The 26,597-nt window shown below is 62.5% G+C and overlaps 1 protein-coding gene and 1 long non-coding RNA gene across 2 annotated transcripts; both read right to left on the bottom strand.

Moving 5' to 3' along the window:
• On the bottom strand, window positions 1–26,597 carry LOC309452762 (histone-lysine N-methyltransferase SETD1A-like; the record flags this gene model as incomplete). The annotated part of the gene is given in 12 exon segments (XM_082077421.1): window positions 1–2,341; window positions 4,261–4,398; window positions 8,313–8,432; window positions 11,105–11,215; window positions 12,179–12,327; window positions 15,630–16,478; window positions 20,097–20,170; window positions 20,173–20,212; window positions 20,309–20,396; window positions 23,341–23,474; window positions 23,755–23,803; window positions 26,203–26,597. Coding segments are annotated over 12 exon segments (2,321 nt in total), but the record flags the coding sequence as incomplete, so codon positions are not given.
• LOC309452761 lies at window positions 16,599–18,341 on the bottom strand. Its single transcript, XR_014186625.1, has 3 exons — window positions 18,214–18,341; window positions 17,261–17,488; window positions 16,599–16,693 (listed from the first exon to the last, which is right to left on the bottom strand). It is a non-coding gene; the product is annotated as an uncharacterized lncRNA (long non-coding RNA).

The raw sequence follows: 26,597 nt of genomic DNA, 5'->3' as shown, positions 1-26,597 counted from the left end.
TCAAAGCTCATTGGCCACTTTATAAAAAGGGGGGCCCGGGGGGGTCCCCGTATCCACATATGTACAGGGGGGGGAGGGGCATGTACAGGGGATCCCCCCCCGGGGGTATTTACAGAGTGGGGGGAGGGGCGGGGGGGGGAGGGGCCACGACCCCCGACCCCCCAAGTTTCTACAAGAAACAGCCAATGGGAGGAGCCGCCTGCGCCGGGGGGAGGGGCGGTGACGTCACGCCGCTCGCCGGTGATGTCATCGGGGAAGGGCGGGGTCGGTGACGTCACCGTGATGTCATGGCGGGTGTGGCGGTGACATCACGGTGACGTCATGGCCGCCGTGGCCATAACTCAGCCATGGTGGCCACAGCCCAACCACGGTGGCCACAGCCCAACCATGGTGGCCACAACCCAAGGGTGGTGGCCACAACCCAACCATGGTGGCCACAACCCAACCACAGTGGCCACAACCCAAGGGTGGTGGCCACAACCCAACCATGGTGGCCACAACCCAAGGGTGGTGGCCACAACCCAACCATGGTGGCCACAACCCAACCACAGTGGCCACAACCCAACCATGGTAGCCACAACCCCATGGTGGTGGCCACAACCCTATAGTAGCGACCACAACCCAACAGCGTTGACCACAACCCAACCGTGGTGGCCTGAACTCAACCATGGTGGCCAAGGGTGGTGGCCACAACCCAACTATGATGGTCAGAACCCAACCACATTGGCCACAACCCAACAGCGTTGACCACAACCCAACCATGGTGGCCTGAACTCCATGATGGTGGCCACAACCCAAACCTGTTGACCACAACCCAACCACGCTGACCACAACCCAACCATGGTGGCCACAACCCAACCGTGGTGGCCTGAACTCAACCATGGTGGCCAAGGGTGGTGGCCACAACCCAACCCTGTTGACCACAACCCAACTATGATGGTCAGAACCCAACCACATTGGCCACCACCCAACCATGGTGGCCACAACCCAACTACGATGGTCAGAACCCAACCATGGTGGCCACAACCCAACGGCATTGACCACAACCCAACGGTGGTAGCCTGAACTCCATGATGGTGGCCACAACCCAACCACGGTGACCACAACCCAACGGTGTTGACCACAACCCAACTATGGTGGCCACAACCCAACCATGGTGGCCTGAACTCCATGATGGTGGCCACAACCCAAGGGTGGTGGCCACAACCCAACCCTGTTGACCACAACCCAACAGTGTTGACCACAGCCCAACCATGGTGGCCAAGGGTGGTGACCACAACCCAACTATGATGGTCAGAACCCAACCATGGTGGCCTGAACTCAATGATGGTGGCCACAACCCAACCATGGTGGCCACAACCCCATGGTGGTGGCCAGAACCCAACCACATTGGCCACAACCCAATCATGGTGGCCACAACCCAACGGCATTGACCACAACCCAACCGTGGTGGCCTGAACTCAATGATGGTGGCCACAACCCAACCATGGTGGCCACAACCCAACCACGTTGACCACAACCCAACTATGATAGTCAGAACCCAACCATGGTGACCACAACCCAAGCATGGTGGCCACAACCCAACGGCATTGACCACAACCCAACCGTGGTGGCCTGAACTCAATGATGGTGGCCACAACCCCATGGTGGTGGCCACAACCCAACCATGGTGGCCACAACCCAACCACATTGACCACAACCCAACGGTGGTAGCCTGAACTCCACGATGGTGGCCACAACCCAACCATGGTGACCACAACCCAACGGTGTTGACCACAACCCAACCATGGTGGCCTGAACTCCATGATGGTGGCCACAACCCAACCACGTTGACCATAACCCAACTATGATGGTCAGAACCCAACCACGTTGACCACAACCCAACGGCATTGACCACAACCCAACCATGGTGGCCTGAACTCAACCATGGTGGCCAAGGGTGGTAGCGACAACCCAACCATGTTGACCACAACCCAACTATGATAGTCAGAACCCAACCACGTTGGCCACAACCCAACCATGGTGGCCACAACCCAACGGCATTGACCACAACCCAACCATGGTGGCCACAACCCAACCCTGTTGACCACCACCCAAGGCCGGTGGCCACAAGCCGAGCCCGCTGGCCCCGCCCCCGCGCCGGCCCCGCCCCCGGCTGGCCCCGCCCTCAGTTGAGGGTGCCGCGGCAGCTCTCGGTGCGGCACAGACACGGGATCTTGGTGTCCTCGATGGGGAACTTGTAGTCGTAGGTGATCTCCTCGTTGACGCCGATGGGCTGCTTGGAGTAGATGACGATCTTCTTCTGCGCCTCGATGGTGATCACCTTGGCGTAGCAGTTGGGCTGCGGGCACACGGGGAGGTCGTGGTGGCCACGGGGACCTTGCGGTGGCCATGGGGACCTTCTGGTGGCCATGGGGAGGTCATGGTGACCATAGGGATGTCATGGTGGCCATAGGGAGGTCATGGTGGCCATGGGGATGCTGTGGTGGTCATGGGGATGTTGTAGCTATGGGGACGTCACGGTGGCCATGGGGACCTTCTGGTGGCCATGGGGAGGTCGTGGTGGCCGTGGGGATGTCATGGTGGCCATGGGGAGGTCATGGTGGCCATGGGGATGTCATGGTGGCCATGGGGAGGTCATGGTGGCCATGGGGAGGTCGTGGTGACCATGGGGAGGTCATGGTGGCCATGGGGATGCTGTGGTGGTCATGGGGATGTTGTAGCTATGGGGACGGCATGGTGGCCATGGGGACCTTCTGGTGGCCACGGGGAGGTCGTGGTGGCCGTGGGGAGGTCATGGTGGTCATGGGGAGGTTGTGGTGATCATGGGGAGGTCATGGTGGCCATGGGGAGGTCGTGGTGGCCATGGGGAGGTCATGGTGGCCGTGGGGAGGTCATGGTGGTCACAGGGACGTCATGGTGGTCATGGGGATGTTGTAGCCATGAGGAGGTCATGGTGACCATAGGGATGTCATGGTGGCCATAGGGATGTCGTGGTGGCCATAGGGATGTCGTGGTGGCCATAGGGATGTCGTGGTGGCCATGGGGAGGTCATGGTGGTCATGGGGATGTTGTAGCCATGAGGAGGTCATGGTGGCCATAGGGATGTCATGGTGGCCATGGGGATGTCGTGGTGGCCATAGGGATGTCATGGTGGCCATGGGGACCTTCTGGTGGCCATGGGGTCATCATGGTGGCCATGGGGATGTTACGGTGGCCCTGGGGAGGTCATGGTGGCCCTGGGGAGGTCATGGTGGCCATGGGGAGGTCATGGTGGCCATGGGGACCTTCTGGTGGCCATGGGAACGTCATGGTGGCCCTGGGGAGGTCATGGTGGCCATGGGGACATCATGGTGGCCCTGGGGAGGTCATGGTGGCCATGGGGACATCATGGTGGCCATGGGGAGGTCCTGGTGGCCCTGGGGAGGTCCCAGTGGCCGTGGGGAGGTCATGGTGGCCCTGGGGAGGTCATGGTGGCCATGGGGAGGTTGTGGTGGCCATGGGGAGATTGTGGTGGCCATGGGGATGTCATGGTGACCATACGGATGTCATGGTGGCCATGGGGATGTCATGGTGGCCATGGGGATGTTGTAGCCATGAGGAGGTCATGGTGACCATAGGGATGTCGTGGTGACCATAGGGATGTCATGGTGGCCATGGGGAGGTCATGGTGACCATAGGGATGTCATGGTGGCCATGGGGAGGTCATGGTGGCCATGGGGAGGTCATGGTGACCATGGGGAGGTCATGGTGGCCATGGGGATGCTGTGGTGGTCATGGGGATGTTGTAGCTATGGGGACGTCATGGTGGCCATGGGGACCTTCTGGTGGCCACGGGGAGGTCGTGGTGGCCGTGGGGAGGTCATGGTGGCCATGGGGAGGTTGTGGTGGCCATGGGGATGTCATGGTGGCCATGGGGATGTCATGGTGGCCATGGGGATGTTGTAGCCATGAGGAGGTCATGGTGACCATAGGGATGTCGTGGTGACCATAGGGATGTCATGGTGGCCATGGGGAGGTCATGGTGACCATAGGGATGTCATGGTGGCCATGGGGAGGTCATGGTGGCCATGGGGAAGTCATGGTGGCCATGGGGACCTTCTGGTGGCCATGGGGACCTTCTGGTGGCCATGGGGAGGTCATGGTGGCCATAGGGAGGTCATGGTGGCCATGGGGATGTCGTGGTGGCCATGGGGAGGTCCTGGTGGCCCTGGGGCGGTGCCGGTGGCCCTGGGGACACGGCGGTGGCCGCGCGCTCACCGTGCAGCAGTGGTTGATGAACCGCGCCAGGTTGCCGCACTTGGTGGCGTCGATGATGGTGTCGTGGTCCACGCGGAACAGGTAACTGCTCCCGATGCCCTCCCGCGCGTAGCGCTTCTCGCGCATGTCCGCCACCACCTGGGGACATGGGGACATGGGGACATTGGGGACATCGTGGGGACATGGGACATCGTGGGGACATGGGACATCATGGGGACATGGGACATCGTGGGGACATGGGACACCATGGGGACATGGGACATCATGGGGACATGGGGACATCATGGGGACATGGGACATCGTGGGGACATGGGACATCATGGGGATATGGGACACCATGGGGACATGGGACATCATGGGGACATGGGGACATTTGGGACATGGGGACATCATGGGGACATGGGGACACTGGGGACATGGGGACATTTGGGACATGGGGACATGGGGACATCATGGGGACATGGGGACATCATGGGACATCCCGAGCATAGCGCTTCTCACGCATGTCCAACACCACCTGGACATTGGGGACATGGGGACACCATGGGGACATTGGGGACATCATGGGGACATTGGGGACATGGGGAACATGGGGGACACCATGGGGACATGAGGGACATGGGGCATCAGGGGGACACGGGGACATTGGGGACGTCAGGGGGACATGGGGACATTGGGGACATCATGGGGACATGAGGGACATGGGGACATCATGGGGACATTGGGGACACCATGGGGACATTGGGGACATGGGGACATGGGACATCATGGGGACATGGGACATCGTGGGGACATCGTGGGGACATGGGGACATCATGGGGACGTGAGGGACATGGGGCATCAGGGGGACATGAGGGACATTGGGGACATCAGGGGGACATGGGGACATTGGGGACATCAGGGGGACATGGGGACATGGGGGACATTGGGGACATCAGGGGGACATGGGGACATGAGGGACATCATGGGGACATGAGGGACATTGGGGACATCAGGGGGACATGGGGACATCATGGGGACATGAGGGACATGGGGCATCAGGGGGACATGGGGACATCAGGGGGACATGGGGACATCATGGGGACATCACGGGGACATGGGACATTGTGGGGACATTGGGGACATCATGGGGACATCATGGGGACATCATGGGGACATCGTGGGGATATGGGAGACATAGGACATCATGGAGACATCATGGGGACATTGTGGGGACATCATGGGGACATGGGACATCATGGGGACATGGGGACATGGGGACATGGGGACATGGGGACATTGGGGACATGGGGACATGGGGACACCATGGGGACACTGGGGACATGGGACATCATGGGGACATGGGGACATTGGGGACATGGGGACATGGGGACACCATGGGGACATGGGGACATTGGGGACATGGGGACATGGGGACATGGGGGACATTGGGGACATCATGGGGACATGGGGACATCATGGGGCATCATGGGGACATCATGGGGCATCATGGGGACATCATGGGGACATGGGGACATCATGGGGCATCATGGGGACATGGGGACATGGGGGACATGGGGGACATGGGGACATGGGGACATGGGGACACCATGGGGACATGGGGACATGGGGGACATGGGGACATGGGGGACATGGGGGACATGGGGACATGGGGGACATGGGGACACCATGGGGACATGGGGACATCATGGGGACATGAGGGACATGGGGACATCATGGGGACATTGGGGACATCAGGGGGACATAGGGACATCATGGGGCATCATGGGGACATCATGGGGACATCATGGGGACATCATGGGGACATCATGGGGACATGGGGACATGGGGACATTGGGGACATGGGGACATGTGAGGGGGCGGGAGGTTTGGGGGTCCTGGGGGGCTGGGGGGTGTGGGGTGCCCTGGGGTGCGGGGGGGGTTGGGGGGTCCCGGGGGCTGGTTTGGGCTGGTTTTGGGGTGTTTTTGGCCGTTTTTGGGGTGTTTTTGGCCGTTTTTGGCCGTTTTTGGGTGTTACCTGGCGGATGCTCTGCCCCACGTACTCGGTGACCATCTCATCAGCCGCAATGGGGCAGGGGGGTGTTTTGGGGTGTTTCTGGGGTGTTTTGGGGTGTTTTTGGGGTGTTTTTGGCCATTTTTTGGGTGTTTTTGGGTGTTTCTGGGGTGTTTTTGGCTGTTTTTGGCCGTTTTTGGGGTGTTTTTGGCCGGTTTTGGCTGGTTTTGGCCGTTTTTGGCCGTTTTTGGGTGTTACCTGGCGGATGCTCTGCCCCACGTACTCAATGACCATCTCATCAGCCGCGATGGGGCAGGGGGTGTTTTTGGGTGTTTTTGGGTGTTTCTGGGGTGTTTTGGGGTGTTTTGGGGTGTTTCTGGGGTGTTTTTGGCCGTTTTTGGGGTGGTTTTGGCCGTTTTTGGCCGGTTTTGGCCGTTTTTGGCCGTTTTTGGGTGTTACCTGGCGGATGCTCTGCCCCACGTACTCGATGACCATCTCATCAGCCGCAATGGGGCAGGGGGGTATTTTTGGGTGTTTCTGGGGTGTTTTGGGGTGTTTTGGGGGTGTTTTGGGGTGTTTTTGGGGTGTTTTGGGGTGTTTTGGGGTGTTTCTGGGGTGTTTTTGGCCGTTTTTGGGGTGTTTTTGGCAGTTTTTGGCCGTTTTTGGCCGTTTTTGGGTGTTACCTGGCGGATGCTCTGCCCCACGTACTCGATGACCATCTCATCAGCCGCAATGGGGCAGGGGGGTGTTTCTGGGGTGTTTTGGGGGGTTTCTGGGGTGTTTTGGGGTGTTTTTGGGGTGTTTTGGGGTGTTTTTGGCCGGTTTTGGCCGGTTTTGGGGTGTTTTTGGCAGTTTTTGGCCGTTTTTGGCCGTTTTTGGGTGTTACCTGGCGGATGCTCTGCCCCATGTACTCGGTGACCATCTCGTCGGCCGCAATGGGGCAGGGGGGGTGTTTCTGGGTGTTTCTGGGGTGTTTTGGGGTGTTTTTGGGTGTTTTTTGGGGTGTTTTGGGGTGTTTTTGGCCGTTTCTGGGGTGTTTTTGGCCGTTTTTGGGGTGGTTTTGGGTGTTACCTGGCGGATGCTCTGCCCCACGTACTCGGTGACCATCTCATCAGCCGCAATGGGGCAGGGGGGTGTTTTTGGGTGTTTCTGGGGTGTTTTTGGGTGTTTTGGGGTGTTTCTGGGGTGTTTTTGGCCGTTTTTGGGGTGTTTTTGGCCGTTTTTGGCCGTTTTTGGCCGTTTTTGGGTGTTACCTGGCGGATGCTCTGCCCCACGTACTCGATGACCATCTCGTCGGCCGCGATGGGGCAGGGGGTGTTTTTGGGTGTTTTGGGGGTGTTTTGGGTGTTTTTGGGGTGTTTCTGGGGTGTTTTTGGCCGTTTTTGGGCTGTTTTTGGCCGTTTTTGGGGTGGTTTTGGCCGTTTTTGGGGTGGTTTTGGCCGTTTTTGGGTGTTACCTGGCGGATGCTCTGCCCCACGTACTCAGTGACCATCTCATCAGCCGCAATGGGGCAAGGGGGTGTTTCTGGGTGTTTCTGGGGTGTTTTGGGGTGTTTTTGGGGTGTTTTGGGGTGTTTCTGGGGTGTTTCTGGGGTGTTTTTGGCCGTTTTGGGGGTGGTTTTGGCCGTTTTTGGGTGTTTTTGGCCGTTTTTGGGTGTTACCTGGCGGATGCTCTGCCCCACGTACTCGATGACCATCTCGTCGGCCGCGATGGGGCAGGGGGGTGTTTTTGGGTGTTTCTGGGGTGTTTTGGGGTGTTTTTGGGGTGTTTTTGGGGTGTTTCTGGGGTGTTTTTGGCCGTTTTTGGGGTGGTTTTGGCCGTTTTTGGGGTGGTTTTGGCCGTTTTTGGGTGTTACCTGGCGGATGCTCTGCCCCACGTACTCAGTGACCATCTCATCAGCCGCAATGGGGCAAGGGGGTGTTTCTGGGTGTTTCTGGGGTGTTTTGGGGTGTTTTTGGGGTGTTTTGGGGTGTTTCTGGGGTGTTTCTGGGGTGTTTTTGGCCGTTTTGGGGGTGGTTTTGGCCGTTTTTGGGTGTTTTTGGCCGTTTTTGGGTGTTACCTGGCGGATGCTCTGCCCCACGTACTCGATGACCATCTCGTCGGCCGCGATGGGCTCCATGGCGAACAGGCCCCACTCGTGGATGCGGCTGCGGCCGAAGCGGAGCCGCTTCTTCCGGAACTGGGACACGGGGACACGGGGACACGGGGACACGGGGACACGGGGACACGTCACCAGGGACACCCCGGGACACCCCGGGACACGTCACCCATGGGACACCCTGGGACACGTGATCATGGGGACACCCTGGGGACACCCATGGGACACCCTGGGGACACATGATCATGGGGACACCCCTGGGACACATCACCCATGGGACACATCACCTATGGGACACCCTGGGGACACCCTGGGGACACCCCTGGATGATGGACACCCTGGGACACCCTGGGGACACCCTGGGGACACATCACCTATGGGACACCCCTGGGACATGTCACCCATGGGGACACCCCAGGACACCTTGGGGACACCCTGGGACATGTCACCCATGGGACACCCTGGGGACACCCTGGGGACACATCACCTATGGGACACCCCTGGGACATGTCACCCATGGGACACCCTGGGGACACCCTGGGGACACATCACCTATGGGACACCCCTGGGACATGTCACCCATGGGGACACCCCGGGACACCCTGGGGACATGTTGGGGACACCCTGGGACACAGTACCTATGGGACACATCACCCTGGGGGCACCCTGGGGACACCTCTGGGACACCATTGGGACACATCACCCTGGGGACACCCCTGGGACATGTCACCCATGGGGACACCCTGGGGACACCCCTGGATGATGGACACCCCAGGACACCCTGGGGACACATCACCCTGGGGACACCATTGGGACACAGCACCCATGGGACACCCTGGGGACACCCCTGGGACACCCCTGGGACACCTATGGGACACCTTGGGGACACCATTGGGACACCTATGGGACACCTATGGGACACATCACCCATGGGACACCTTGGGGACACCCTGGGGACACCTATGGGACACCATTGGGACACATCACCCTGGGGACACCCTGGGGACACCCCTGGGACACCTATGGGACACCTTGGGGACACCATTGGGACACCTATGGGACACCTATGGGACACATCACCCATGGGACACCCTGGGGACACCCTGGGGACACCCCTGGGACACCTTGGGGACACCCTGGGACACCTATGGGACACCTATGGGACACATCACCCATGGGACACCCTGGGGACACCCCTGGGACACCTTGGGGACACCTTGGGGACACCATTGGGACACCTATGGGACACCTATGGGACACCTATGGGACACATCACCCATGGGACACCCTGGGGACACCCCTGGGACACCCTGGGGACACCTTGGGGACACCATTGGGACACCTATGGGACACCTATGGGACACATCACCCTGGGGACACCCTGGGGACACCCCTGGGACACCCTGGGGACACCTTGGGGACACCATTGGGACACCTATGGGACACCTATGGGACACATCACCCTGGGGACACCCTGGGGACACCCCTGGGACACCTTGGGGACACCTTGGGGACACCATTGGGACACCTATGGGACACATCACCCATGGGACACCCTGGGGACACCCCTGGGACACCCTGGGGACACCTTGGGGACACCATTGGGACACCTATGGGACACATCACCCATGGGACACCCTGGGGACACCCTGGGGACACCCCTGGGACACCTTGGGGACACCATTGGGACACATCACCCATGGGACACCCTGGGGACACCCCTGGGACACCTTGGGGACACCTATGGGACACCTTGGGGACACCTATGGGACACCTATGGGACACATCACCCATGGGACACCCTGGGGACACCCCTGGGGACACCCATGGGACACCATTGGGACACATCACCCTGGGGACACCCTGGGACATGTCACCCATGGGACACCCTGGGGACACCCTGGGGACACCCTGGGGACACCCCTGGGACACATCACCCTGGGGACACCCTGGGACATGTCACCCATGGGGACACCCTGGGGACACCCCTGGGGACACCATTGGGACATGTCACCCATGGGGACACCCTGGGGACACATCACCCTGGGGACACCCTGGGACATGTCACCCATGGGGACACCCTGGGGACACCCCTGGGGACACCATTGGGACATGTCACCCATGGGGACACCCTGGGGACACATCACCCTGGGGACACCCTGGGACACAGCACCCATGGGCCACCCCTGGGACATGTCACCCTGGGGACACCCTGGGGACACCCCTGGGACATATCACGTATGGGACACCCCTGGGCCACCCTGGGGACACCCTGGGGACACCCTGGGCCACATCACCCATGGGCCACCCCTGGGCCACACTGGGGACACCCTGGGGACACCTCTGGGACACATCACCTATGGGCCACCCCTGGGCCACACTGGGGACCCCCTGGGACCCCCTGGGCCACATCACCCATGGGACACCCCTGGGCCATGTTGGGGACACCCTGGGGACCCCCTGGGCCACATCACCCATGGGACACCCCTGGGCCACACTGGGGACACCCTGGGGACCCCCTGGGCCACATCACCCATGGGACACCCCTGGGCCACGCTGGGGACACCCTGGGGACACCCCTGGGACACCATTGGGACACCATTGGGACACATCATCCTGGGGACACTCCTGGGACATGTCACCCATGGGGACACCCTGGGGACACCCCTGGGACATGTCACCCATGGGACACCCCTGGGCCACACTGGGGACACCCTGGGCCCCCCGGGGACACGCTGGGGCCGCTGTGTCACCTTGAGCTGGTTGAGCTTGAGCAGGTCGCTGTCGGGCAGCGCGGCCGAGCCCATGGCGCTCAGCAGCCGCCGCTGCTCCGAGCGCCGCTCCGACAGAACGCGGTTCGGGCCCTGCACAGGGGACACGGGCAATGGGGACATGGGGACATGGGGACATGGGCAATGGGGACATTGGGGACAATGGGGACAATGGGGACATGGGGACATTGGGGACAATGGGGACATGGGGACATGGGGACAATGGGGGACATTGGGGACAATGGGGACAATGGGGGTGTGGGGACAATGGGGACAATGGGGACAATGGGGACATGGGGACAATGGGGACAATGGGGACAATGGGGGACAATGGGCACATGGGGGACAATGGGGACAATGGGGATGTGGGGACATGGGGACATGGGGACATGGGGACATTGGGGACATGGACAATGGGGACAATGGGGACATGGGGACAATGGGGACAATGGGGACAATGGGGACATGGGGACATGGGGACATGGGGACAATGGGGATGTGGGTACAATAGGGACAATGGGGACATGGGGACATGGGGGACATGGGGACATGGGGACATCGGGGGACATGGGGACATGGGGACAATGGGGACATTGGGGACATGGGGACAATGGGGACATTGGGGACAATGGGGACAATGGGGACAATGGGGACATTGGGGACATTGGGGACATGGGACATGGGGACATTGGGGGACATGGGGGACATTGGGGGACATCGGGGACATCGGGGACAATGGGGACATTGGGGACATTGGGGACATGGGGGGACATGGGGACATTGGGGACAATGGGATGTAGGGATATGGGAACATGGGACATGAAACATGGGGACAAGGGATATGGGGACACAAGGATATGGGGACATGGGGACACGGGGATGTGGGGACAGGGGGACATGGGGGACATCAGGGGACACTGGGGACATCGGGGACAATGGGGACATCGGGGACAATGGGGACAATGGGGACAGGGGGAACATGGGGATGTGGGGACATGTGGACATGGGGACAGGGGGACATTGGGGGACATTGGGGCCAGGGGGACCTGGCGTCACCTGCGCGTCGGGGCCGTGGGGGGCGGGGCGGGGGGCGGGGGCGGGGCGCAGGTAGCGCTCCTTCTGCCGGCGGCTGATTGGGTAGAAGCCCTCGCTGCGCGCGCTGCCCGTGCGGTGCCCGCGGCGCTCGGGGCCCGGGCTGCGCGTCAGTGCCCGCGTCAAGGAAGTGACATCAGCGTGACGTCATCGGGACATCATCAACGCACCCCAGGGCCCCAGGGCACCCAACGGACCCAACGGCAATGACCCCGGTGACACCCAACGCCATTGACCCCAATGGACCCAACACCATTGACCCCAATGGACCCAACGCCATTGACCCCAATGGACCCAACGCCATTGACCCCAATGACACCCAACGCCATTGACCCCAATGGACCCAACGCCATTGACCCCAAGGGACCCAACGCCATTGACCCCAATGGACCCAACACCATTGACCCCAATGGACCCAACGCCATTGACCCCAATGGACCCAACGCCATTGACCCCAATGACACCCAACGCCATTGACCCCAATGGACCCAACACCATTGACCCCAATGGACCCAACGCCATTGACCCCAATGACACCCAACGCCATTGACCCCAATGGACCCAACGCCATTGACCCCAATGACACCCAACGCCATTGACCCCAATGACACCCAACGCCATTGACCCCAATGGACCCAACGCCATTGACCCCAATGGACCCAACGCCATTGACCCCAATGGACCCAACGCCATTGACCCCAAGGGACCCAACGCCATTGACCCCAATGGACCCAACGCCATTGACCCCAATGGACCCAACGCCATTGACCCCAATGACACCCAACGCCATTGACCCCAATGGACCCAACGCCATTGACCCCAATGGACCCAACGCCATTGACCCCAATGACACCCAACGCCATTGACCCCAATGGACCCAACGCCATTGACCCCAATGGACCCAACGCCATTGACCCCAATGGACCCAACGCCATTGACCCCAATGACACCCAACGCCATTGACCCCAATGGACCCAACGCCATTGACCCCAATGGACCCAACGCCATTGACCCCAATGGACCCAACGCCATTGACCCCAATGGACCCAACACCATTGACCCCAATGGACCCAACGCCATTGACCCCAATGACACCAACGCCATTGACCCCAATGGACCCAACGCCATTGAACCCAATGGACCGAACGCCATTGACCCCAATGACACCAACGCCATTGACCCCAATGACACCCAACGCCATTGACCCCAATGGACCCAACACCATTGACCCCAATGACACCCAACGCCATTGACCCCAATGGACCCAACGCCATTGACCCCAATGGACCCAACGCCATTGACCCCAATGGACCCAACGCCATTGACCCCGGTGACACCCAACGCCATTGACCCCAATGACACCAACGCCATTGACCCCAATGACACCCAACGCCATTGACCCCAATGGACCCAACGCCATTGACCCCAATGGACCCAACCCCATTGACCCCAATGACACCCAACCCCATTGACCCCAATGGACCCAACACCATTGACCCCAATGGACCCAACGCCATTGACCCCAATGGACCCAACGCCATTGACCCCAATGACACCCAACACCATTGACCCCAATGACACCCAACGCCATTGACCCCAATGGACCCAACGCCATTGACCCCAAGGGACCCAACGCCATTGACCCCAATGACACCCAACGCCATTGACCCCAATGGACCCAACGCCATTGACCCCAATGGACCCAACCCCATTGACCCCAATGGACCCAACCCCATTGACCCCAATGTCCATCCATGGCCGCAATGTCACCAACAGACCCAACGTCATTGACCCCAACGTCCATCCCAATGTCCCCAATGACACCCAACGTCCATCCCAATGTCCCCATTGACCCCAACGTCCATCCCCATGTCCCCAATGACACCCAACGTCCATCCCCACGTCCCCATTGACACCCAACGTCCATCCCAATGTCCCCAATGACACCCAACGTCCATCCCAATGTCCCCATTGACCCCAACGTCCATCCCCACGTCCCCATTGACACCCAACGTCCATCCCAATGTCCCCATTGACCCCAACGTCCATCCCAATGTCCCCAATGACACCCAACGCCCATCCCCATGTCCCCATTGACACCCAACGTCCATCCCCACGTCCCCATTGACACCCAATGACACCCAACGTCCATCCCAATGTCCCCAATGACACCCAACGTCCATCCCAATGTCCCCATTGACACCCAACGCCCATGCCAATGTCCCCATTGACACCCAACGTCCATCCCCACGTCCCCATTGACACCCAACGTCCATCCCCACGTCCCCATTGACACCCAATGACACCCAACGTCCATCCCAATGTCCCCATTGACACCCAACGTCCATCCCCACGTCCCCATTGACACCCAATGACACCCAATGTCCACCCAATGTCCATCCCAATGTCCCCATTGACACCCAACGCCCATCCCCACGTCCCCATTGACACCCAATGACACCCAACGTCCATCCCAATGTCCCCATTGACACCCATGGACACCCAACGTCCATCCCAATGTCCCCATTGACACCCAACGTCCATCCCCACGTCCCCATTGACACCCAATGACACCCAACGTCCATCCCCATGTCCATTGACACCCAACGTCCATCCCAATGTCCCCAATGACACCCAACGCCCATCCCCACGTCCCCATTGACACCCAATGTCCACTCAACGTCCATCCCAATGTCCCCATTGACACCCAACATCCATCCCAATGTCCCCAATGACACCCAACGCCCATCCCCACGTCCCCATTGACACCCAATGTCCACTCAACGTCCATCCCAATGTCCCCATTGACACCCAACATCCATCCCAATGTCCCCAATGACACCCAACGTCCATCCCAATGTCCCCAATGACACCCAATGACACCCAACGTCCATCCCAATGTCCCCAATGACACCCAACGTCCATCCCAATGTCCCCAATGACACCCAACGTCCATCCCAATGTCCCCAATGACACCCAACGCCCATCCCCACGTCCCCATTGACACCCATGGACACCCATTGACACCCAACGTCCATCCCCACGTCCCCATTGACACCCAATGACACCCAACGTCCATCCCCACGTCCCCATTGACACCCAATGACACCCAACGTCCATCCCCACGTCCCCATTGACACCCAATGACACCCAACGTCCATCCCAATGTCCCCATTGACACCCAATGTCCACCCAACATCCATCCCAATGTCCCCATGGACACCCATGGACACCCATTGACACCCAACATCCATCCCAATGTCCCCAATGACACCCAACGTCCATCCCAATGTCCCCAATGACACCCAACGTCCATCCCCACGTCCCCATTGACACCCAACGTCCATCCCCACGTCCCCATCGACACCCAACGCCCATCCCCACGTCCCCATCGACACCCAACGCCCAAGGATATCGGTGTGTGGCACCCAGTGGGTGTCGTTGAGCCAGGGGGCCGCGGCGCCGTGCTCGGCCAGCAGGCGCTGGTAGGTGAGGCGCAGCAGCCGCGCGTCCTCGGCGTCCAGCCCCGCGCTCCAGATGTCGTACAGCACCGTCATCTGCTCGAACTCGCTGCGGGGGGGGAACGCCCGCGCCGGGGGGGGCGGGGCCGCGCGGGGGCGGAGCCACGGCCGGGCCCCGCCCTCGCTGTCGCTCTCGCTGTCGCTGTCACCGTCGCTGCTGCTGCCGCTCGACGGCGACGTCGACGACGCGGACGGGACGGGGGGGCGGTGGCGTTTGCGGCGGGGCGGGGCTCTGGGCGGGGCCAGCGGAGGGGGGGGCGGGGTCTCCACCACCTCCTCGGGCGCCTCCAGCACCTCGGCGGGGGCGGGGGGGTCGTGGCGGGGGGGGGAGGAGTCGGGGGGGGGGTGGCGGCGGAGGGACACGGCGTAATTGTGTTCAAGCAACACGGGGGGGGCGCCAAATTGGGGGGCGTGGGGGGGGGCGGGATCTTCATCCTCATCCTCATCCTCATCCTCATCATCCTCGCTGTGCCCCCCCCCCCGGGTGAGCGCGACCGTGGCCAAGACCCCCAAGTCTGTGCCCCCCCCGGGGCCACCGAGTTGGTGCTGCCCCCCCCGGGCCAGTTCCAATAGCGACGTGGCCCCCAAGCGCTCGGCGGGGGGGCGGGGGGGGGCGGGGCGGCGGGGGCGGGGGGGGCCCCCCCCCTGATGTGACGGGCGCCCCCCCCCAAGGTCCTCGGCCCAACTCTTGACCATGGACGCGTGGTCGGGGGGAGGTTGGAAACGGGCCGGGGGGGCTGGGGGGGGCGCGGGGGGGCGGGGCGGCGGGGGGGGGGGGCCGGGGGGGGGCGGGGGGAGCGGGGGGGCGGGGGCGGGGCGGCGCGGCGGGGGTGGGGGTGGGGGCGGGGGCGGGGGGGGGCGGGGGGGGCTCCTCGTCGGGGGGCCGAGGGTTTTGCGGCGTTTCTTGGGGGGGGCAGCAGGGGGATGGGGGAGGGGGGGCGCGGGGGAGGGGGCGGCGCTGTGGGGAGAAATAAGGGGGGGGGTCAGGACCCCAAAGTGGGGGGGTCAAGGACCCCAAAATGGGGGGGGTGGGGACCCCAAAGTGGGGGGGTGGGACCCCAAGTGGGGGGGGTCAGGACCCCAAAATGGGGGGGTGGGACCCCAAAGTGGGGGGGGGTCAGGACCCCAAAATGGAGGGGGTGGGACCACAAAGTGGGGGGGGTCAGGACCCCAAAGTGTGGGGGAGTGGGATCCCAAAATGGGGGGGGTCAGGACCCCAAAGTGGGGGGGGGTCAGGACCCCAAAAGTGGGGGGGGTGGGACCCCAAAGTGGGGGGGGGTCAGGACCCCAAAGTGTGTGGGGGGTCAGGACCCCAAAGTGTGGGGGTGGGACCCCAAAGTGGGGGGGGTCAGGACCCCAAAGTGGGGGGGTGGGACCCAATATGGGGGGGGTCAGGACCCCAAAGTGGGGGGGTGGGACCCAATATGGGGGGGGGGGACACCAAAGTTTGGGGTCCCAAGAAAGGGTGGAAGCCCCAAAATTGGGGGGTGGGGGGGGGTGTGTAAAATTGGGGGGGGGCACTTACCGGGCTGGGGGGTGGGCGGGCGGGGGGGGGCGGGGGGGGGCTCCTCGGCGGCGCTTTCGTCGTCCTCGGAGGACGATGATGAGGATGAGGATGATGATGAAGATGAGGAGGAGGAGGAGGAGGAGGATGAGGGGGGGGCGCGGGAGGAGGAGCTGGAGCCGCTGCCCCCCCCCGGCGAGAAGCGGGAGGAGGCGTCGCTGGAGCCTTCGGCCTCGGGCTCCTCGTCCTCTGTGGGGACAATGGGGGGGGGACACGATGGGACAAGGGGGGACATGGGGGGACATACAAACCCCCCCAGAGGGGCCCCAAAGCCCCACATCCCCCCATCATGTCCCCACGTCCCCCCCCATGTCCCCACTATGTCCCCACGTCCCCCCCATAATGTCCCCGTGTCCCCCCAATGTCCCCAGGTCCCCCCAACTCCCCCCACAATGTCCCCATGTCCCCATATCCCCCCACTATGTCCCTGCGTCCCCCCCACAATATCCCCGTGTCCCCCCCACAATGTCCCCATGTCCCCCCCAATGTCCCCATGTCCCCCCCAATGTCCCCATGTCCCCCCCATAATGTCCCCATGTCCCCCCATCACGTCTGTGTCCCCCCCATAACGTCCCCGGTGTCCCCCCCATAATGTCTGTGTCCCCCCCCATAATGTCCCCACGTCCCCCCAATGTCCCCACGTCCCCCCCATAATGTCTGTGTCCCCCCAATGTCCCCACGTCCCCCCCATAATGTCCCCCATGTCCCCCCAATATCCCCCCATGTCCCCGTATCCCCCACCGAGTGTCCCCACGTCCCCCCCTAGATGTGTCCCCATATCCCCCCATGTCCCCCCCCATGTCCCACCCTCGGAGGGACTGTCCCCAATGTCCCCCCCAATGTCCCCCCCCCAATGTCCCCCATGTCCCCCCCAAATGTGTCCCCATATCCCCCCCATGTCCCCCCCGTCCCACCCTCGGAGGGGCTGTCCCCGCTGTCCCCCCGCGTCCCCCCCTGGCCGGGGGCTCCTTGGGCCGGCGGCGGCGCCGGCGCGGCGGCTCCTCCTCCTCTTCGGCCTCCTCATCCTCCTCCTCGTCCTCCTGCGGGGGGGGGGGACACCATGGGGACAATCAGCCAAGGGGGGGCCCAGGGATTCGGGGCTGGGGGGGACAAGGTCTACCCTGGGCACTGTGGGGAGCTCAGGTCTACCCGTCCCCACCATGGGACGGACTGGGGGTCTGGGGGGGTCCCACAGGGTCTGGGGGGTCCCAAGGGTCTGGGGGGTCCCAAGGGATTTGGGGGGGGTCCCAAGGGATTTGGGGTGGGGTCCCACGGGTCTGGGGGGGTCCCAAGGGATTTGGGGGCTGGGGGGGACAAGGTCTACCCTGGGCACTGTGGGGAGCTCAGGTCTACCCGTCCCCACCATGGGACGGACTGGGGGTCTGGGGGGTCCCACAGGTCTGGGGGGTCCCAAGGGATTTGGGGGGGTCCCAAGGGATTTGGGGGGGGGTCCCAAGGGATTTGGGGGGGGTCCCACAGGGTCTGGGGGGTCCCAAGGGATTTGGGGGGGTCCCAAGGGATTTGGGGGGGGGGTCCCAAGGGATTTGGGGGGGGGTCCCAAGGGATTTGGGGGGGGTCCCACAGGGTCTGGGGGGGTCCCAAGGGATTTGGGGGGTCCCAAGGAATTTGGGGGGTGGGGGGACAAGGTCTACCCTGGGCACTGTGGGGAGCTCAGGTCTACCTGTCCCCACCATGGGATGGACTGGGGGTCTGGGGGGGTCCCAAGGGTCTGGGGGGGTCCCAAGGGATTTGGGGTGGGGTCCCACAGGGTCTGGGGGGTCCCAAGGGTCTTGGGGGGTCCCACAGGGTCTGGGGGGGGTCCCAAGGGGATTTGGGGTGGGGTCCCACAGGGTTTGGGGGGGCCCAGGGATTCGGGGAGTGGGGGGGACAAGGTCTACCCTGGGTGCTGTAGGGAGGTCAGGTCTACCCGTCCCCACCATGGGACGGACTGGGGGTCTGGGGGGGTCCCACGGGTCTGGGGGGGTACCAAGGGATTTGGGGTGGGGTCCCACAGGGTTTGGGGGGGCCCAGGGATTTGGGGGGTGGGGGGGACAAGGTCTACCCTGGGCACTAGGGAGGTCAGGTCTACCCATCCCCACCATGGGACGGACTGGGGGTCTGGGGGGGTCCCAAGGGTCTGGGGGGGTCCCACGGGTCTGGGGGGGTCCCACAGGGTCTGGGGGCTCCCAAGGGATTTGGGGGTGGGGGGGACAAGGTCTACCCTGGGCGCTGTGGGGAGCTCAGGTCTACCCGTCCCCACCATGGGACGGACTGGGGGGTCTGGGGGGGTCCCACGGGTCTGGGGGGGTCCCAAGGGTCTGGGGGGGTCCCAAGGGTCTGGGGGGGGTCCCACAGGGTCTAGGGGGTCCCAAGGGATTTGGGGGGTCCTGGGAGGCCCCCAAGTTCTCTCCTTGGACAGCACAGACACCAGGTCTAGGGTGGCAGTGCCAGGGGGGACAGGTCTACCCATCCCCTTTGGGGGAGTCCCAAGGGATTTGTGGGGTCCCAGAAGGCTTTTTGGGGTCCCAGGGGATCTGGGGGGGTTCCCAGAGAGCTGGGGGAGTCCCAGAGCATCTGGGGGGGTCCCAGGGATTTGGGGGGTCCTGGGAGGCCCCAAGTTCTCTCCTTGGACAGCACAGACACCAGGTCGAGGGTGGCAGTGCCAGGGGGGACCAGGTCTACCCATCCCCTTTTGGGGGGTCCCAGGGGATCTGGGGGGGTCCTGGGGGGGCCGGGGGGGGTCCCAGCGGGTCCCGGGGGGCCTGGGGGGGTCCCGGGGGGGTCCCCAAGGTCTCACCTTCCCCCGAGGACGACTCCTCGGACGCCTCCTCCCCCTCGCTGTCCAGGCAGAAGAGTTTGCGCCGTTTCCCGGGGGCGTCGGGCCGGGGGGGGCGCCGGGGGGCGGCTCCTTCTCTGGGGGGGGGGGCACCCACAAAAAAAGGGGGGGGGGGTCAGAGGGTGGGGGACACCCACAAAAAAGGGGGGGGGGGGGGTTTGGGGTTCGCTCACCGTCCTCGTCCTCCTCGGGGGGGGTGGGCGGGCGGGGGCGCTTCTCCTCCCCCCCCTCCCCCAGATCCAGTGGTTCTTTCCGCTTCACCTATGGGGGGGGGGAATGGGGGGGTGGGGGATTCAAACCCCCCCGGACCCCCCAAGTTTGGGGTGGGGGGGGGGTGGGGTGGGGGTATCTTGAAAAGGGGGGGACCCCAACACCCCCAAATCCGCCCCCCCCCATCCCACTCCCATTTTTTGGGGGGATCTTGATAAATGACACACCCAGAACCCCAATAACCCCCCAAGGCTGAGCCCCAATGACCCCCCATGGCCCCCCAGGTTTGACCCCCAATGACCCCCCATGGCCCCCAAGTCTGAACCCCAATGACCCCCATGTCTGAGCCCCAATGACCCCCATGGCCCCCCAAGTCTGAACCCCAATGACCCCCATGTCTGAGCCCCATGACCCCCATGGCCCCCCAAGTTCAAACCCCAATAACCCCAAGTCTGCCCCCCAATAAGCCCAAGTCTGACCCCCAGAGCCCCCAATAACCCCCCATAAGCCCCAAGTTTGAACCCCAATAACCCCCCATAGCCCCCAAGGCTGAACCCCAATGACACCCATGTCTGACCCCCAATAACCCCCCATAGCCCCCAATAACCCCCCATAGCCCCCAAGTTCAAACCCCAATAACCCCCCATAGCCCCCAATAACCCCCCACAGCCCCCAAGTTCAAACCCCAATAACCCCATAGCCCCCCAAGTCTGACCCCCCATAGCCCCCAATAACCCCCATAAGCCCCAAGTTCAACCCCAATAACCCCCCATAGCCCCCAATAACCCCCCATAGCCCCCAATAACCCCCATAGCCCCCAAGTTCAAACCCCAATAACCCCCCACAGCCCCCAATAACCCCCCATAGCCCCCAATAACCCCCCATAGCCCCCAAGTTCAAACCCCAATAACCCCCCACAGCCCCCAATAACCCCCCATAGCCCCCAATAACCCCCATAGCCCCCCAAGTTCAAACCCAATAACCCCCCATAGCCCCCAATAACCCCCATAGCCCCCAATAACCCCCCATAGCCCCCAAGTTCAAACCCCAATAACCCCATAGCCCCCAATAACCCCCCATAGCCCCAAGTTCAAACCCCAATAACCCCCATAGCCCCCAATAACCCCCCATAGCCCCCAAGTTCAAACCCCAATAACCCCATAGCCCCCAATAACCCCCATAGCCCCCAAGTTCAAACCCCAATAACCCCCATAGCCCCCAATAATCCCCCATAAGCCCCAAGTTCAAACCCCAGTAACCCACCATAGCCCCCAAGTTCAAACCCCAATAACCCCCATAGCCCCCAAGTTCAAACCCAATAACCCCCATAGCCCCCAATAACCCCCATAGCCCCCAATACCCCCCACAGCCCCCAAGTTCAAACCCCAATAACCCCCCATAGCCCCCAATAACCCCCATAGCCCCAATAACCCCCATAGCCCCCAATAACCCCCCATAGCCCCCAAGTTCAAACCCAATAACCCCCCATAGCCCCCAATAACCCCCATAGCCCCCAATAACCCCCATAGCCCCCAAGTTCAAACCCCAATAACCCCATAGCCCCCAATAACCCCCATAGCCCCCAATAACCCCCCATAAGCCCCAAGTTCAAACCCCAATAACCCCCCACAGCCCCCAAGTTCAAACCCCAATAACCCCCCATAGCCCCAATAACCCCATAGCCCCCAATAACCCCCCATAGCCCCCAATAACCCCCCATAAGCCCCAAGTTCAAACCCCAATAACCCCCCATAGCCCCCAATAACCCCCCATAGCCCCCAAGTTCGAACCCCAATAACCCCCCATAGCCCCCAATAACCCCCATAGCCCCCAAGTTCAAACCCCAATAACCCCCATAGCCCCAATAACCCCCCACAAGCCCCAAGTTCAAACCCCAATAACCCCCATAGCCCCCAATAACCCCCACAGCCCCCAAGTTCAAACCCCAATAACCCCCCATAGCCCCAATGACCCCCATAGCCCCCAAGTTCAAACCCCAATAACCCCCCATAGCCCCCAATAACCCCCCATAAGCCCCAAGTTCAAACCCCAATAACCCCCCACAGCCCCCAAGTTCAAACCCCAATAACCCCATAGCCCCCAATAACCCCCCATAGCCCCCAAGTTCAAACCTCAATAACCCCCATAGCCCCCAATAACCCCCATAGCCCCCAATAACCCCCATAGCCCCCAAGTTCAAACCCCAATAACCCCCATAGCCCCCAATAACCCCCATAGCCCCCAATAACCCCCCATAGCCCCCAATAACCCCCCATAAGCCCCAAGTTCAAACCCCAATAACCCCCCATAGCCCCCAATAACCCCCCATAGCCCCCAAGTTCGAACCCCAATACCCCCCATAGCCCCCAATAACCCCCCATAGCCCCCAAGTTCAAACCCCAATAACCCCCATAGCCCCCAATAACCCCCCACAAGCCCCAAGTTCAAACCCCAATAACCCCCATAGCCCCCAATAACCCCCCACAGCCCCCAAGTTCAAACCCCCAATAACCCCCCATAGCCCCCAATAACCCCCATAAGCCCCAAGTTCAAACCCCAATAACCCCCCACAGCCCCCAAGTTCAAACCCCAATAACCCCCATAGCCCCCAATAACCCCCCATAGCCCCCAAGTTCAAACCCCAATAACCCCCATAGCCCCCAATAACCCCCCATAGCCCCCAAGTTCAAACCTCAATAACCCCCATAGCCCCCAATAACCCCCATAGCCCCCAATAACCCCCATAGCCCCCAAGTTCAAACCCCAATAACCCCCATAGCCCCCAATAACCCCCCATAGCCCCCAATAACCCCCCATAGCCCCCAAGTTCAAACCCCAATGACCCCCATAGCCCCCAAGTTCAAACCCCAATGACTCCCATAGCCCCCAAGTCTGACCCCCAATGACCCCCCAAGTTCAAACCCCAATAACCCCCAAGTCTGCCCCCCCCGCCCCCCCTGTTGGGGTCCCATGGGGGGTCCCGTTTTGGGGGTACCTTGAAGGAGGGCAGGCGCAGCGCCCCCCGCAGGCCGGCGCCGCCCCCCGCGCCCACTCCACCAGCGCCAGCAGCGCGGGGGGGTCCCGCGCCCGCGCCCGCTCCCGCTCCTCCGGACGGCCCCCCTGGAACGGCTGGGGGGGACACCCCAAAATAATGATATCATATAGGGGACACCCCAAAACAGAGACACCCCGCCCGCTCCCGCTCCTCCGGCCGGCCCCCCTGGAACGGCTGGGGGACCCCAAAATAATGATATCATATAGGGGACACCCCAACATCAGAGACACCCCAAAACAGAGACACCCCGCCCACTCCCGCTCCTCCGGACGGCCCCCCTGGAACGGCTGGGGGGACCCCAAAACAGAGACACCCCAACATCAGAGACACCCCAAAACAGAGACACCCCAAAACAGAGACACCCCGCCCGCTCCCGCTCCTCCGGACGGCCCCCCTGGAACGGCTGGGGGGACCCAAAATAATGATATCATATAGGGGACACCCCAACATCAACAGAGACACCCCAAAACAGAGACACCCCAAAACAGAGACACCCCAACAGCAGAGACACCCCAAAACAGAGACACCCCAAAACAGAGACACCCCAAAACAGAGACACCCCAACATCAGAGACACCCCAAAACAGAGACACCCCGCCCGCTCCCCGCTCCTCCGGACGGCCCCCCTGGAACGGCTGGGGGACCCCAAAATAATGATATCATATAGGGGACACCCCAACATCAACAGAGACACCCCAAAAGAGAGACACCCCACCCGCTCCCGCTCCTCCGGCCGGCCCCCCTGGAACGGCTGGGGGGGACACCCCAAAATGAGAGACACCCCAACATCAGAGACACCCCAAAACAGAGACACCCCAAAACAGAGACACCCCAACATCAGAGACACCCCAAAACAGAGACACCCCAACATCAGAGACACCCCAAAACAGAGACACCCCGCCCGCTCCCGCTCCTCTGGCCGGCCCCCCTGGAACGGCTGGGGGGGACCCCAAAATAATGATATCATATAGGGGACACCCCAACATCAGAGAGACACCCCAAAACAGAGACACCCCAACATCAGAGACACCCCAACATCAGAGACACCCCAACATCAGAGAGACACCCCAAAACAGAGACACCCCAAACAGAGACACCCCAACATCAGAGACACCCCAACATCAGAGACACCCCAACATCAGAGAGACACCCCGCCCGCTCCCGCTCCTCTGGCCGGCCCCCCTGGAACGGCTGGGGGGGACCCCAAAATAATGATATCATATAGGGGACACCCCAACATCAGAGACACCCCAAAACAGAGACACCCCAAAACAGAGACACCCAACATCAGAGAGACACCCCAAAACAGAGACACCCCGAAACAGAGACACCCCGAAACAGAGACACCCCAAAACAGAGACACCCCGCCCGCTCCCACTCCTCCGGCCGGCCCCCCTGGAACGGCTGGGACACCCCAAAATAATGATATCATATAGGGGACACCCCAACATCAACAGAGACACCCCAAAACAGAGACACCCCAACAGCAGAGACACCCCAAAACAGAGACACCCCAAAACAGAGACACCCCAACAGCAGAGACACCCCAAAACAGAGACACCCCAAAACAGAGACACCCCAACAGCAGAGAGACACCCCAAAACAGAGACACCCCAAAACAGAGACACCCCGCCCGCTCCCGCTCCTCCGGCCGGCCCCCTGGAACGGCTGGGGGACCCCAAAACAGAGACACCCCAAAACAGAGATCCCAATGATTGAAATAGGGGACACTCCTCCTCCCGCCGGCCCCCCTGGAACAGCTGGGGGGGGACACCCCAAAACACAGGTCACCCCGAAATCAGGGGGACCCTGAAATCAGGGGACACACCAATGGGGGGAACCCCCAAATCAGGGGACACCCCAAAACAAGGGACACACCAATGGGGGGGACCCCAAAACAGGGGGCACCCCGAAATAGGGGTCACTCCTTGTCCCAACGGGTGTCTGTCTGTCCCGGGGGGGGTCAGTCTGTCCAGGGGGGGTCTGTCCATCCCAAGGAGGGTCCGTCTGTCCCAGGGTCTGTCCATCCGTCCCGGGTGTGTCTGTCTGTCCAAGGGGGGGTCAGTCTGTCCAAGTGGGGTCTATCTGTCCCAGGGGGGGTCTGTCCATCCAAGGGGGGGTCTGTCCATCCCAGGCGGGTCCGTCTGTCCCAGCCGTGTCCGTGCATCCCGGGGGTCCCGGGGGGGGTCCCGGGGGTCCCGGGGGGGTGTCCCATTGGGGTCCCAGGGTGTCCCGGGGGGTCCCAGGGGGGGTCCCGGGGGTCCCGGGGGGTGTCCCGGGGGGTCCGTCTGTCCCGGGGTGTCCCGTGGGTGTCCCAGGTGGGTCCGTCTGTCCCGGGGTGTCCCGGGGGGGTGTCCCGGGGGTGTCCCAGGTGGGTCCGTCTGTCCCGGGGGGTGTCCCGGGGGGGTCCGTCTGTCCCGTTGGTGTCCCGGGGGTGTCCCGGGGGGTGTCCTGGGGGTCCAGGTGGGTCCGTCTGTCCCGTGGGTGTCCCAGGGGGGGTCCGTCTGTCCCGGGGGTGTCCCGGGGGTGTCCCAGGGGGTCCGTCTGTCCCGTTGGTGTCCCGGGGGGTGTCCCGGGGGGTCCATCTGTCCCGGGGGGTGTCCCGGGGGGGTCCATCTGTCCCGTTGGTGTCCCGGGGGGTGTCCCAGGGGGGTCCGTCTGTCCCGGGGGGGTCCCAGGTGGGTCCGTCTGTCCCGGGGGGTGTCCCGGGGGGGTGTCCCGGGGGGTCCGTCTGTCCCGGGGGGGTGTCCCAGGCGGGTCCGTCTGTCCCGGGGGTGTCCCGGGGGTGTCCGTGTGTCCGTACCTTGACCTGCTCCTCCTTCCTCTCCCACCAGGCGTCGAAGGCCCTGAAGGCCACGTTCTCCACCATCTTCCTGTTGAGGTCGCGCTGCATCGTCAGCTTCATCTCCTGCACCAGCGCCGCCAGCACCCCCTCCACCGGCCCCCCCCGCCCCGAAAACGGGAGCGGCCCCGCCCCGGGGGGCGCGGGGGGGGGCGGCGGGGCGGGGCGGCGGGGGGAGGGGCTCGGTGCCGGGGGGGCGCTCCTCGCCGGGGGGAGGGGCGGGGGGAAGGGGTACTGGGGGGGGGAAGGGTAACCCCAGGGGGTGGGCGAAGGGGACGCCCCCCCCCGCTCCGTAAGTGGTTTTGCCCGCCCCCCCCCCCCCCCGCGCGGAGGCGGCTCAGGAGCTGAGTCTGGAG

Source organism: Streptopelia decaocto, assembly GCF_964273445.1.
Source record: "Streptopelia decaocto genome assembly, contig: HAP1_SCAFFOLD_1717, whole genome shotgun sequence".
NCBI lineage: Eukaryota > Metazoa > Chordata > Aves > Columbiformes > Columbidae > Streptopelia > Streptopelia decaocto.
Note: the sequence above shows the minus strand (reverse complement) of the source record. Positions and strands in the feature narration are given on the sequence as shown.